General features: G+C 35.5%; 2 protein-coding genes and 1 long non-coding RNA gene across 9 annotated transcripts; 1 reads left to right on the top strand and 2 right to left on the bottom strand.

Moving 5' to 3' along the window:
- Positions 1-317: 317 nt before the first annotated feature.
- LOC133676098 (probable calcium-binding protein CML21) lies at positions 318-3,892 on the bottom strand. 6 transcript variants are annotated; one of them, XM_062097690.1, is made up of 6 exons: positions 3,597-3,885; positions 3,084-3,127; positions 2,695-2,943; positions 1,788-1,990; positions 1,171-1,339; positions 318-724 (listed from the first exon to the last, which is right to left on the bottom strand). In XM_062097690.1, exons 3-6 carry the CDS (start codon positions 2,891-2,893, stop codon positions 606-608), a joined length of 690 nt encoding a protein of 229 aa, XP_061953674.1. In that variant the 5' UTR covers positions 2,894-2,943; positions 3,084-3,127; positions 3,597-3,885; the 3' UTR covers positions 318-605. The 6 variants fall into 6 exon arrangements, with proteins under 6 accessions (XP_061953674.1, XP_061953681.1, XP_061953666.1 ...); XM_062097697.1 differs by having other exon boundaries at positions 3,628-3,885; XM_062097682.1 differs by lacking the exon at positions 3,084-3,127 and having other exon boundaries at positions 3,597-3,884.
- A 1,430-nt stretch (positions 3,893-5,322) lies between these two features.
- On the top strand, positions 5,323-8,138 carry LOC133691545 (ubiquitin-conjugating enzyme E2-17 kDa). 2 transcript variants are annotated; one of them, XM_062112102.1, is made up of 5 exons: positions 5,323-5,514; positions 5,976-6,055; positions 6,708-6,835; positions 7,519-7,623; positions 7,801-8,138. In XM_062112102.1, the coding sequence occupies exons 2-5, from the start codon at positions 5,986-5,988 to the stop codon at positions 7,942-7,944; spliced, it is 447 nt and encodes a 148-aa protein (XP_061968086.1). In that variant the 5' UTR covers positions 5,323-5,514; positions 5,976-5,985; the 3' UTR covers positions 7,945-8,138. The 2 variants fall into 2 exon arrangements, with proteins under 2 accessions (XP_061968086.1, XP_061968077.1); XM_062112093.1 differs by having other exon boundaries at positions 5,324-5,514; positions 5,970-6,055.
- A 1,048-nt stretch (positions 8,139-9,186) lies between these two features.
- Positions 9,187-12,358, bottom strand: LOC133684367 (uncharacterized). The gene is made up of 2 exons (XR_009837878.1): positions 12,111-12,358; positions 9,187-9,461 (listed from the first exon to the last, which is right to left on the bottom strand). It is a non-coding gene; the product is annotated as an uncharacterized LOC133684367 (long non-coding RNA).
- Positions 12,359-14,993: the final 2,635 nt, after the last annotated feature.

The following is a 14,993-nucleotide window of genomic DNA, read 5'->3' as shown; positions in this document are numbered from 1 at the left end:
TTTGCATGGTAATATGTAGGGTGAGTAAAAAAATTGAGAAAATCAGAAAAAAATAATTGAAAAAACTAAATTGAAAAAAAAATCAATTAAAATTTTAAAAAAATTGACTAGTTTGATGTGCTTTTGGTTTTATAAGTTTGAAATTGACAAATTAAATAGTACTCAAACAAAAAAAATCAAGTCAAACCGAGCGAAACTGGAAAAAATCGAGCTAAACTGGAAAAAACCAAGCTAAAATTAAGCTAAACTGAAAGAATCAAGCCAAACCGATTTGAACAAACCGATCGGTTTCGGTTTTTATTTTAAAAAAATTTCAATTTCATCTAAAAATCATCTTCGTATACTGCATTAAATAGTTCATAGCGAAATGCATCCAACAAGCATGTAGGTTGTGTACTTGAAAACCCAATTTACAATACAAAGCATAGAAGGAAAAAGATTTCTTCCGAGCCAGCAAAACATAGAATGTACGTGTTTTGATCATTTATTGAAGAGACAAACAGGAGCTTATATATATAGAAACTCTCACGTCTGTGAATGTCAGCTCCAGGTCGTCATGATTCGTCAAGTAGAGAGCTGGCGACGGGAGAATTTGCATAGATTCATCAGTCCTCTTCTCCTCCTCCCTCCTCATCTTCGTTATCATCGATCCCAACCCAGTTAGTGAAAGCAAACAGAAACTCCTTGAAATTCACCATTCCATTTTTATCCCAGTCCATCTCTTCTGCAATTGTAAAGTGAGGGCCAAGGTTAGTACCGTACGTTAGTTTCTTCAAGCAAAAGTATTGCCCCCGTACGTGTGGCTGAAGCAGAACTGGTTCCTCATCATGAGTAATGATCAGTAAACAGAAGCCTTGAGTACGTATAATAATTGATTGGATTCTAAGAAATCTACACTCGCGCGTTAACATGCAAACTAAACCCTAGCTCGTCGAGCAATCCCCTTGGGTGCCAATATGAGACGGCTAATTATCACTCAGTAAACCAGAGGGAATTTCTTTCTTGCCTACAAGGACCTGCATTGTATATGAGCATGTTCTGATTGCTGAATGCCGTCCCAAGCACATAAATGTGACAATATATATCATTTGACGTACAATGCAAGTGACCTTAATTTACACATGCATATCATGAAAGTGGAATGTCTAGAGAGGAGAGGGAGAGACTAACCAAATCTTTTCATGGCTATTCGTCCAGACGAACGCTCCCCAGATTCATTTATGGCTTGTACCATCTCACTCTTGCTGACGTAACCGTCCTTGTTCTTGTCTAAGAACACAAAGGCCCCAACCAGTGTTTCAAATGTGGCCTCCAAATCCGGCATGCCTATTCGTGATTTCTAAACATGTCATGGATTGCAAACATGGCAGATAACGAAGGAAAAACACAAAATTTTGCTGTTTATTTTAATTAGTGAAGCCAGAACAGCAAGGCAAGATAACTCGAAGCCCTTATCACAAGAAAAACAAATTCTCTTGCATTATTGCAACACTCTAGAACTGAACTGAGAAGCTAAACAATTGGAATTGCAGGAGGGGTGATGACCTTACCTAGACTCGGCACAAATGCAAGTAGCAGACAGCACATAATTAATTAGAAAACGAGGTGGAGAACTGGAAGTTTGGCTGCAAAACATGAAGAGCTCTCTCATCAAGAGATAGAAGAAAATGATTTAAACTGTCAGAATCATATGGTGGATGGAACATGCCAAGTTCGGTTCGAGAAAAAATGGAAAGCAGTAGCTATAAATCAGAATGGCGGAGCATTAACTGCTCTATTCAGGATACAGCTTGAGGGATAGCAGGATCATCCTTGAGAAGATAGACAAGACAGAGAAGTACAATGAACTCATTGAACTTCATGCCCATGTCCTCATTAACATCACATGTCTCAAAGAGATCGTTAATTTCTTCGTCTGTAAACGCAGTCTCCAGCTTATGGAAACATTTCCGGAGCTCTTCCTTATCAATGGACCCATTGGAATCTTCATCTGCAAAGAAATAAAAAGAACTCTTACCACTTGGAAGTAAACAAAGAAGAAAAAGGGATGTGTTTGTCTGTAATTTCTGTGCGTTCGTATCATGACAGCATGAGGGCATGATCCCTTGAATATTAGGGGAAAGGTGCTGTAACTTGATCCATGGTTTTGTCAAGTTGAGGCAGCATTGTTTTAATCATCTGTATTACCAAACAATCCGTCAATCTGCCTTGGAAATCAGTATTTTGGATGAACTCCAGGGAAGTAATTTGATCCTTAATTTTGGTATCGCTTAGCTAAGACTTGATTAAAAAAAAATTCAAGATATCTAGAGCATCAACCATCAAGTTAATTTTACGATCAACAGCTGTTCAGATATTTTTTTTTCAATAAAAAAATTTGTATGCACATGTTTTTTTATGTAGTTAAAAATTTTTTAAATAAAAATTAAAAAAATTAAGCACATATAATTAAATAAATTAAGAATTATATACTAATAAATGAAAAAATCATAAATAATTAATAATTAAAAATAAAATTAAAAAAATCAAGAAACATGTATAAATAAAAATATTTAATCTTGTATATATGAAGGCATAAACAGATCCCCCACTCCTTTAAGTTTTTTAGTTAATAAAGCCTTGAGTCTCATGTTTGCTTATAGCCAAATGAAATCTACAAAGAGGAAAACATATAGAGCGAAACTGGAGACTTACCAAATTGCTCAAAAGTAGCTTTACATTTTCTGAAGCTTTCATCTATTTTTGGGAATTTTAAGATTATGCTGTTGAATGATTTTATTGAACTTCCATGAGTTTCCCTCCGCCGCATAGCTTCGACCACTTTTGTTTCGATTTGTGTTTCCGGTATCCATGCCTTTTGAGGTGAACCAGCCTTTCCCACTGCACCTCCCATTCTCAATTAACGAGGCGAAACGGGACGCAGGAAATTCAGTGCGTTTCTGGCTGGTCACATAATCAATTGAAGATGTTAGACGTGTTCGAGCAAGCTTAGCACAGCAAAATATACAGCTCTTCCACTAGGGAAACTGAACACCAGATAAACGTCAAGAAGGAAAATACAGAGCTAGATAGATGTTCGTGACCTCCACTGTTCCTTTGAGCAAAACAAGTTCACATGATCCTTTGCCTATCAAAGACCAGATCCCAGAAAAAATAAAATTTTAATTCACGATCATTCAAGAGTTGTATGCTTTACATGTATATGAACATCCCAAAATCTGACTTGTTAACAAACCAAGTCTCCTTCTCTCAATAAGTTTTGCATGCAAGACACATCTTTAATGCATGTAGCAGAACACCTGATCCATGATTATAAATGATAACCTTAATGAACTGATAAGCAATATCACAGCTTTCTACAGCCAGATTTATGCTGGTGCGAAGGAAATAGAGCCACATCTAGCATTAACTAATTAATTTGATTGACAAGGTAATGGAATGATACCAAAGAAAACTTCTTTCATAATCAAATCGCAAGTATCATTCTCCCTGAAATATATATTCTACCAGTTGCAGTTCTGAAATCAATGCCTACAAATCAGAGCTAGCTTCAAAATGAAATTTAAAGGAGGCATAAACTCTAACCAGAAACTCACTAAAAGCAAGAAATCAAGAACCAGGACAAACCCTTCAAGAAACACTTCTCTCTTGATGATTTCCTCAGCTCCTCAAAAGATGGCAAAGCACACCCGTCGAATTAAAAGAAAAAAAACGAAAGAGAATGATGAAAGAAACAGAACCCTGGTTTCAGTTTTTGTTTAGAAACCGAACAGAGAAAGATGAGGAGGAGATGTGAATGATAAAGATAATGTCGTTGTCAAATTGAGATGGAGGAAGTATCATCGCCAAGTTTTGTGGTACACCCTACACGTACTCTCTATATTGCCGTTGGTGCTTGTACCACTCACTGTCCACTTCCTCTGACTTTTCCTTTTAACTAAACGAGATCCATGTGCTTTGTTGTTTGTCCATGAGACATGCTTACAAGGTCGGTAAACAAGCCGTGGAGAAGATTATAGTCAAGTAATTGCTTTCATAATCTAAGCATTACTGGATGATCTATCGATCACGCAATTGGAATTTATTGGAGGGTGAAGGATGTTCACATGTTATTGGAGATGGCTTAATTACTATATCATTAATGTCTACTACTTGAATAACAGATCCCTGTAAAATGACATAATAGTTTTCTGATCCATAGTTTATCAAACCCGTCTCAAGTCACGAGTTGGATATTAGACTATAATCTAAATTAATTTAAAATAATATTATTTATATATATTTTTAAATTAAATTAAATTTTAATATTGTTGATCATGTCATGATACCATTCCTCAAGTTATTTACATTAACTTTATTTAGGTTTAATTTGAATCCTAACCTGGTTACGTCCTAGTCATCAAATTGATTCTTATTTTTTATTTTCATATGTGTTGGCAGGTTAGTTTTGTAATTTAACGTCTATTTCTCTTTAGTTTTCCAAAATTTGGTGATTAAAGTCTTTGAACAAGAGAGGGACACCCTCTTTTCGTTATATACCTGGATATTGTGCACACTTGTTCTTAGTGTTTGATTAAAATAATGTTTTTGGTGGGTATGTGGCTTGATCAAGTGTAGACTAACGCCACTAAATCACTTAATCATCCACAACAATTAGAAAAGATTAATGCATGATTATCAGTTTTCCAATATACTAGGGCAACACCGATTGCAAGTATCGAACTCCTCAACTTGCTTGTGCCACAGTCAATTGTAGCCGAACTGAACAAGTTCAGTATTGGTGTTGGAAAGACACAGTCCACTGGTGCCTGCCTGAAATTGCTGACTTGGAGAGGACAAACAAAGCCTAGCACGCGACAACTGCTGAGGACTGCATCGGACCTCGGAGATATGCAATGGCTTAGGATTGTACATCTCCACTGGAGACATGAAGATGAGTGTCTTTGGTCCAACTACCTAATAAATGATAGAAACTACAGAATTTATCAATCATCATCAGTGGGTTAAGAGCATTCCTTTTTCTTCGGTTTTTGGGTAATTAATTGCTATGAACAAATCCGAAGAAAAACATGGTCAGGGCCAAGAAGCTTCCCAGCACCTTCTTCCTCTTTGGGCCATTGCTATGGACCTTGCACAATCCATTCTTAAAGTTAAAGAACGATTTGTATCCACAAAAGCAAAATATGCTTAAGATAATTTTTCTGAAATGATGTTATCGATGCTACGTTATTGGGATAGAAATAAAATTAATTAACTATTATCTTCTTTGAAAAAAACAAAAGAAAAAAATGATTGAATAAAGCAAATGAGAAGGTAACAGGCATTCGTGTCAGAGACAGAGACAGAGACAGAGACAGACCGCCACAAGGCAACTTAGGATTCTCTCCTTTTTTTAATTTCCTTTCCTCTTGTACTATATTTTTATAAAACACAAAACTCTCTTTTCTTTTTCTCTCTGTTACAGCTGAATCAACACACCAAACCCTAATCCTAACTCAACTGCCAACACTGCCGGTAATAAACCCCGTCGTTTCCAACATAATAAGTGGTTTTTATTTTTCTGAATCGTACTTGCTGGCTTTGTTTAATTTGCGTTATGGGGTCACTAAATAAAAGTGATTTCTTTTTGTTGTGTTTTAATGGGTTTTCCTGTTAACAGATCTGGTATTTGTTTGGTTACTGAGAAAATTTAAGGGATTTTTACTCTGATGGGTTTTCATTTCCATGAAAGTGATTTCGTGCCTCAGTTTGGTTGCTCTGATTTGTTTTTTCCTGTGACCCTTTTAGCGATCGGAAGAGAGGAGTATTTTAGAACCATTTAAAAAATTATGGGTTTACTATTATTTATATAAAGTTTTTGTCTTCTGCGGTTTAAAATTAAAGCCGTGTATTTGTTCGTATTTGATTGGATGATTGGTTTTGGATGACATATGTTGCTGACAATATTATACTAATATATGTTTTTGAAGCTTCAGAGAATTTGTGATGGCTTCCAAGAGGATCAACAAGGAGTTGAAAGACCTGCAGAAGGACCCTCCTGCTTCATGCAGCGCTGGTTGACTTCTTTACTTACCCTCAATTGTTTTGTTCTTGCCTAAGTGGAGTTGTTAGTCTTATAAGTTGCTTTCTTTGGTTTAATTATGAAATCTATATGCTTGCATAGTTAAGTTGGGGTGGCAACTGGGATTGCTTTGAATGTGGACACTTGTAAAATCTTCGTTGTATTTACTTTAACTTACACGAGCACATTGATCTGAAAATTTTTACAAATGGTTAAGTGGCAAGGACAAGGAAGATTCGCTTAAAAGAGTAATCAATGAGAATCCAACTCCATTTGTTATGGAATACAGATTGTTTGTTTGGTAAGTGGTGGGCTGGGGTTCAGTCATCTGTGAATGTGATTTTGTTGTGCTCATCACTTGTGGGAGTGACCTAAAAAGTTTTCATCATTGGATCTGTTGGGTGGTGGGGTAAGGTGCTATTGACTATTTTAATAGAGATTGGGGTGTGGAATTGCAATGTGGTGTTGGGGACTTGGCTGTGTAGATTGATGATCACTATCCTTTTCATTTATGAGCCTAGGCCAGTCTGCAAGCTAAACATTGAAGCTGATGAATTCAGTTGTTTTTTAAGCCAAAATATATTTTATTTTCGTTGGAGTTTATTGATTTAAACCATGGCTTGTGACATACAACGCATGCTTACAGGTCCTGTTGCTGATGATATGTTCCACTGGCAAGCAACAATTATGGGCCCAGCTGACAGCCCATTTGCTGGTGGGGTGTTTCTCGTATCCATTCACTTCCCACCAGATTACCCATTCAAGCCCCCCAAGGTAATCCCTATGCTCATTTTTCTGATACTCCATGCCTTGCATTCCTTCTCATCCCCCCACTCTTCCTCCCTTCCTGAACATACTTCATTGCGCTTGTGCACTTCATTGTGCTTGTGAATTATCTGCATTATCGTATCTGTTTTATTTGTGAATTTTCATATCTGTTTTATTTATACTGTATACATAGTCCATTGAGCGCCTGTCCTCTTTCCATAATTGCAATGTTTTCTTTTGTTAAAAAAATGGGTGTTCCTGACGCTGTGATATCCCTTTGCCTCGTTTTTGCTTGAAACAATTTGCAATTGAGTGGTGAACATTCCAATAATTGAGGATGGCTTTTTGTCAGTCCTGGCTTCTCACTTTTTTTTCTCTCTTTTTTAATTGACTTGCTTGATTGCCAGAGCATGCCAGTCTGTCGGACCGGAAATGCACATCCTGGAGTGTCCTATGGCATTCATGGAGGTGCTTCTTATCACCCCCACTAGCTGAGGTTGCTTGCCACTTAGGTTATGCCACCATGCATTAATATTTAGAGAGTTTTTTTTCCCTAAAAAATAGAAGGCAGTTGTTAGCTTGATGATACAATATATTCTGTGGGCTTTTGATGTGCTGGGGTTTAAAAGTTAGCTCTCTCCTTTTTTGTTATAATTTTTTTTTGTCTGATTTGATTGTGTTCTGGAAAGGTCTCTTTCCGTACAAAGGTTTTCCACCCCAACATCAACAGCAATGGAAGCATTTGTCTTGATATTCTCAAAGAACAGTGGAGCCCTGCTCTTACAATATCCAAGGTATAATTATCTCTTCGATCATGCTTTCTTTTGTCTCTCTCTGAACATGGGATGTTGTGTTAAAGTTATATAGTACTATAATATTGATGCTAGATCTGCATTATAGTTTTATATTTGTCGCATTAATGACATTGGATTTGCATAATTGTTTTAAGACGGAATATCTCTCTCTTGTAGGTTCTTCTGTCCATCTGTTCACTGTTGACGGATCCAAACCCTGATGATCCCCTGGTGCCTGAAATTGCTCACATGTACAAGACAGACAGATTCAAGTATGAAACCACTGCTCGGTCTTGGACCCAGAAATATGCCATGGGCTAGGGTTCCACATCTGCAGGAGGAACAAAAATGTCTATGGCCCTACTAGTAAATAATAGAAACTTCATCTGGGTCTGCTTTTGATGTCTTGGTTTTTGAAGATCAATGGGAGTTTATTTATTAATGCATGTTCGTCAACAGTTAGTTAATATTTACATGAAAACCAAAATGCAAAATGTTACCTCTGCTTTACTTAATTCTGTGTGTTTGGATTTAACTGAACGTCCATATTTTTAATACCCTCATCAAATACCCTGTCTGGAAGCTGGCACTCCCCTGACGTGGATTTGTTGCCGGCCCTGGCCCAAAATTCCTTGGGGAAAAAGGGCTGAGGCCCTGGCATGTGAACTCGTCTGCATTAGGGTGCGGTGTAGCTATTTAATGTTGTTGATAATGAATATGGATGTGATGGGATGTTCGCTAAATTTGGCATTTGCCCTTAGCTCAACTACTGTTCACCTTGAATCCTCGAATCTTGTACAGTCATACCATGGATGTTCCTCTGCTAAAAGTTTGGGTACAGAATTGGATTTTTTTTGTGGGGATGTTTCTCCTAATATGCAGCCTGACGGATGAAAATGGAAGCAGTTCACCTTGTCAATTGTATCTCGACTCAACATTCACACAAAACGAAGATGACAATCACATGTAAGAATAACAGGAATCGGCAGAGAGAGCGTTTTGGTTGATTTGGTGTTGAATCAGAGCTCTTACTGGTGCGAAGGGGCTGTCACGGCGACTTCATGAATCTATTCCAGTCATGTATCAAACGTGCTGGTAAGCTCTATAGGCATGGATAAACCAGGAGAGATGGGTCATATTTAAAGTGGAGTCAATAATCTTGGGGACAATCTTGGGGCATTTACTTTCAACAGTTAGGATCAACCAGAGAGGGGTAAAGAAATCACAGATAGAGTACAGAGGCGAGCAAAACAAAAGGCCTGCATTAACAAATGGGGTTGGGGTAAAAAGGGGCCATTTGCCACCCAACAACCACATCATGTGTTCTCCCACGAGATTACCTTGTCTTGTGTTTTATTCTCTTACTCATCCTCTCTCACAGCATCAACAATGGCCAAAACCAACAATGGCTAAAATCAATTCTAAGAGGTGTAACTTAACTAGTTAGATTTTAAATTTATTTTCTAGAAATCACCAGTTTGAATCTCACAAACCTCAAAACCACTAGAGGCTTACATGATTGTTAACTTCAGGGCTCGTGGGATTAGTCGAGCTGCACGCAAGTTGACTCGGACACCCACATTAATAATAATTATAAAAAAAATGGCCAAAACCATTGAGCGGTCCAAAACCTCAGCATTACTATATTACATATATTTCCATTATTTAATGTTATCAAACTGTATATAGTGCTAGAGAGAGAGAGATGATGGGGCAGAAGGAACTTGCATGAGATGTCCCTCTTAGCTGCTGTATCTGCTTCAATAAACCCAAGCTGCGTTCTTTTGGACTCTTGTGTTCGTAGTCAAGCACCCATGTTCCCACCTTCAGACACCAGTCTTCTTGTCGGTACATGCAGAAGGCTCCATGTTAACAATACTCCAAAGCTTGTGAATGTGACGGCACAGTGAGAGTTGGCCCGCCCAAAAAACAATATTATTAATGTCATCGAATATATCATTGAACAACTTAGGTGTTAAGTTCTTCTGCCATAACATTGACATTTTTGTAATGTGCACTTTAAGACGATGGATTGACGATGGAGCTTCATCCCTTACAAGGATGACAAGAAAGATCAATTAAGTGGGTTAGCTTTATCTCACTTATAAAACTTGAATTGACCTCGCTTGTTTGATACCTAGATTGGTTAAGGTTTAAAGAAAAATAAAAAAAAGAATTTACCAAGCTTAATCTAGTAAAAAACTCGGATTGACCATGATTTAGATAAAATCTAATGAAAACCTCATTAGTTTTTTTTATTAAAAATTAAATTTATTTAAGTTAATTTAAATTGACTTTTCATACTGTAACTTAGTTCTTGTCCAGCTCAAACCCAGTATCTTGTTATAAAACTACGTACGGTTAATTTCTTTCTTAGCATAAAATGTGTTGTTCTTCTTCTTCTTCTTCTTCTTTTTTAATCTTCCGAAGAAAGTAAGCAAGCATGGAATGCTATTCAATAAGATTCTAGCATAAGTATAACGTCAATAGTGCTAATATAAAGTAAAGAGCACACGAATTGTAAAGTGGATCTCTGCTTGAGGATACGAAGAAATAATTAATTAGTCCTTCAATCAGCACTGACTATTTTATCAATAATTTTTTATTCCAAAAGTATTTTCTTTTCTAATCAGATCTCCCCCAACAACTTACCTAGCTATTTTTCTTTTCTATATTATAGTTTTCAAGAAAGGAGAAAAAGAAAAAATAGTTGATAAAAGATTAAATTATAATCAAATTTAAAATTATAAGGAATTAAATACATAGTTATTCGAATTACAAGGATTAATTAATTAAAATTTCAAAAAAAAACTGAAAAGGATAATGATTTCACTATGTACTTATTTAGAATTAACTTTTTTATAAATTACTATAGATTGTCATAATGGTTTTTTTAAAAAATTTAAACTAATCTTCAATCTTTTGTTTTGCACAATTAAACCTTTTTAAGCCCAAAGTAATATCCAATCAGATCATCTTTTTATTTTTAAGAGAAAGTGAAATTAAAAAATAGAAGATCAAAGTGAAAAACACGAGCAAAATATATGGTAGATTCTAATTTCATCCAACAAATTTAGTTTAGTCCCCATTTTTTAAACTTAAAATGTGATCAGTCCCTTAGATTTTCTTCTAAAATTCAATTTTGATGCCAAATTTTATTTTCATAATTTCTTAGTTCTTTTTTTTATTAGAGGAGAGTGAAAGCTTGCCAGATTTCTGCGTAGAGAGAGAAAGCTCATCATTAACATGTATTTCGACCACCAAAATGTTAGAATTGGTGTCAACATGTTCAATTAAGTGAAGAGAGTCTCTTCATGATTGTTTTAAGCCTTAATATAACCTAAAAAACCAGATCTAAGTCGATGATGAGATATTTTATTCGGTTTAATTTTATGGTTTGGATTGTTTTTTAGTTTAATTAGGTTGATAGCTTGGTTTCGTAATGTTCTAACTGTGTGTTTTTGGGGTGAAGTGGGCTGAAAAACAAGTTTTTTAGGTAAAAAAACTATACTCTGAATTTTACAGCCACTATAATAGTGGTCAAAATCTGAGTTAGAAGACTACATCTTGTCTACAATAGCGAGTGAGATGTTGTCTACCATAGTAGGTGACATGCCGTCTACCTTTTTTTTTTCTCTCAAGAAAAATAGGGGCCAAACAAGCCCGCATGCCCGGGCCATTGAGCTGCATTGTTGGGTTCCTTTTCAGCCATTTTTTTTAATATAATTAAGTTCGATATAAATTTATATCAAAAGTGTTGATCTCGATTAAGTCTATGATCCAAATCATAACTGTGACAGGTGAAGCCACATCACCTAGGCTATTATTTTTTATGCATTTTTGCTCCTTGATTTTAAAAAAATAATCCAATTTCTCTTTTTGATATTAATGATATGTCTTTGCTATTTCAGTCTCATGCGTCTGTCATGTCTTTTATATTTATATAAATTTATTAAATGAAAAACAATCTATGAGATAAAAAAAATATTATTGAATTCAATATCTTGCATGATATGTGTTGTAAGTTTGGTTGGTTCACCCGAATTCACGTGGTGTTTTTTTTTAATTGAGTGATTTTTTCTATAATTTTCATCTTTAAACGTTGAGTTAATTAAAAATTTAGCTTTCTAGTTTATTTTTTCTAAGATTATCTCCACAAGTCTTACATGTCAATCCGGGTTAACCCATGTAAATTCAATGTACTTTCATCGTAATATTAGATAAAAATATTGTTAACATTAAAATCTTTTTATGTCTCTAATTAGAAGTACCTTAACAATAACTAGATTTTTTTTTTGACACTTCAAAAAAATATTTACTTTGACCCTAAGCGGTAGACGAATAATTGGCTAGTTATTAAACTATATGGACTAAGTTATTAAATTTACTCTAATAATTGTTGACCAAAACAAAGCCAGCCCCAACTTGGGATTAGTAGCAAAGTAGCATTAATGGTCGTCCTCCATATATATCATTTCAGTACTTACTTGTGAGTGAGTGATCGATTCCACTAAGCGTTGATAAATGCGATCCCCCCTCCTCTCTGCCTCCTATATATATAATATACAGGTGAAGAAGTTTCATTGATTGCATGCTGCGTAAAACCCCAAATTAATGCGCATGCATGTCAGTACACCACGAGGCTTTGCTGTTGCAATTACCAGCCATGGCTTCTTTACAAGAAGAAGAAGAAGAAGAAGAAGAGAGAAAGGGTGTGTGCGCATCTATATATAGAGTAAATGCATGCGTGTATATGTAGTGATCGATATGCCACTACTCTTATTGATGAGCCCAAAGACTAATTAATGAAAAAATCAAAGAAAAGGAGAGGTGGGATGGATGTGTGGAATTGTCACATTCTTAATTTTCGCATCGCTAGCTAGAATGTGACAATTCCAGATGCCGACACTCCTTGAGACAAGCATGTCTATTGTCTATTGTCTATTGTCTATTGTCTATTGTCTATGAGCTAGCTAGCTGCTACATACATCATCGCGCAATAAGAATCGAAGAAGAGACAGACCTTGTGCATTCCCTCTTTAATTTATCATCTAGCCTGTACTGTGCATCTATTCTACGTACTCTATCACTCGTTCTTAGTCATAGACTGACTAGCTAGCTTGCTGGGTGGGGACTGTTTACACACACACACACACACACACACATACACAGAGATCCAAGGAGAGGAGAGAATTCATGAAAGGGACTTGTAACTGAGTCATTTTCTTGGGGTTGCGTTAACGTTCTCTGACCTTTTGGAGAGGTCCTTGTCTCTCTTTCTGATCTCTCAACGTACCTTCTCTCCCTCCCTTCCTTGATCTTTCCTACTGTCTTTAATTATGGCACCTCGAGAGGGGAGATACATTAATTTGCTCTAAGTCTTGGATTTAAAATGACCAATTGCTCTGCTACGGTGATGTTTATAGCAGTTTTTGCAAGCATTTAACACGCAGATAATGATGGCATTATAATTATTGTTCATGCATGGATGGGAATGTGATCTTCACTCTTGTTTTTACCCTTCACCATTCCCAAGAGATTGGCTACGTAAACCCCCCTTCCTGTGTGTCTTGACAGAACTGGTAAAACCCATAATTAGGTAATCAAAAAACTTTATCCGCTTTTCTTGATTTATTTCTTTTTTTCTTTTTCTTTTTCTTTTTTTGAACAGCCATTGTTACGTTAACTAAACCAATAAACCATGACAAAAATAAACAGATAGAGCAATAAACCATAGCAATATAATACAAAAATAAGAAACAGAAAAGAAAATGAAAGTACTCATATTAAGATACCATTTCAGGATATAAAAAATAAAGACAACAAGTATAGCCCGGACAAGAAAGATATATCTTTTCTATTTAAAAAATATAAAAACTTATACTAAAATTATTTTAGAAACAAATTTATTTTATATTTTTATGTTTATAACTAAAATTATTTTTGTCTTTTTTATATATACGCAACATTAAACATTGACCGAAAACAATTTAAGAGTTTGGCTGATTAATCTTTTAATACAAATTAATATAAAGAAATATTAAAGTTAGATATAGAGTTGGGTCAAGTTTGGCATGTATTTGTTTTTTTTTTTATTTATCCTTGATCCACATGCATTATATATTGATACCAGATCAGTATAATACGAAAAGGGAGAGATACACACATTATCTTATTAATCACAACTTGAATGTAAATAATCCAAATAAAATACATAATAATAATTTGATGGAGAGATCGAAGGGTATTGTTCATCAAAGTAACAAAAGAATTTCTCCCCCAGCTGAATATCGATCTGGATCGAATTTAGGAGGAAAAACCAAGCACTCGTTCGTTTGAGGTCAATCAACCTTGTTGCAGGAGCCTTGGTTAAACAACCACCAGCCATCTAACCCTCTGACTAGCTTGGAGTCTTTTTCTACCCTTTTTTTTTTTTTAATGCTGTCATTGACGTGTTAGTTCTCGTACTATATATATAGGGTCGGTAGAGGAAGACATTGATGGGATTGTGAGGGGGAAATCAGTGCTCAAGAACACTTGTAGCTAGCTAGGCACAGACACGCACTAGCTACCTCTTGTGGCCTGAGCTGTGGGCATATACCGTCAATAATATTGAAGAGAAGAGCAGGTTAATTTAGGGTTTGGTGTGGTCATGGATAATTAAAGATATGAGATGGGATTGATCATATATATATATATATATATATATATATATATATATGATGTGTGATATATTCTCTGGAGATTAGAGCCAGCCGCATGCATGTCGTGTCCCCATCAATCTCAGGCAACTGGTTGCTTTGCTTTTCTTCTTCAACACTACTGCGCCATATTCGATGGATTATGCTTAGCAGTAATCCCTCCTCTCCTTAGTCCTAATCTCATGACACTTTTGATACATCCCCACTATGATCAACATTGGCTTTGGGATGTGTTTGTTAGTGTTTATTTATTTATTATTATTAATATGAATATTTGAGTTGTACATATCTCAACTAATCATACAAGTTCTGAAATTAACGATCGACCATGTAAGTTTTGAATGATCCTGAAATTTATAGGACTCGAACTAATAATTTATACAAAGCAAACTTAGAGCCTCATTAACTAAGCTATATCCCTTAAAGTTAATTTCAGGTTTGAAAAAAAAGACAAAATTTACTGCTAGGTCATGCCGAGAACTGTCATAAATGGTTACAAACTCTCAAATGATTCGTCTTATATTACAAGGAGGATTGAGATGGAACGTGACTGAAATTATAGTCTTTATTATGATTTTGAAAGTATTTAATTATTCAATATATATTATAGTTTTACACAGAAAAACCCTTTAAACTCTAATTAAAAAAAATTATAATTTATAATTTTTT

This window comes from Populus nigra, chromosome 1, assembly GCF_951802175.1.
Source record: "Populus nigra chromosome 1, ddPopNigr1.1, whole genome shotgun sequence".
NCBI lineage: Eukaryota > Viridiplantae > Streptophyta > Magnoliopsida > Malpighiales > Salicaceae > Populus > Populus nigra.
The sequence above is the reverse complement of the archived record's forward strand: the minus strand, read 5'-3'. Positions and strand labels throughout refer to the sequence as shown.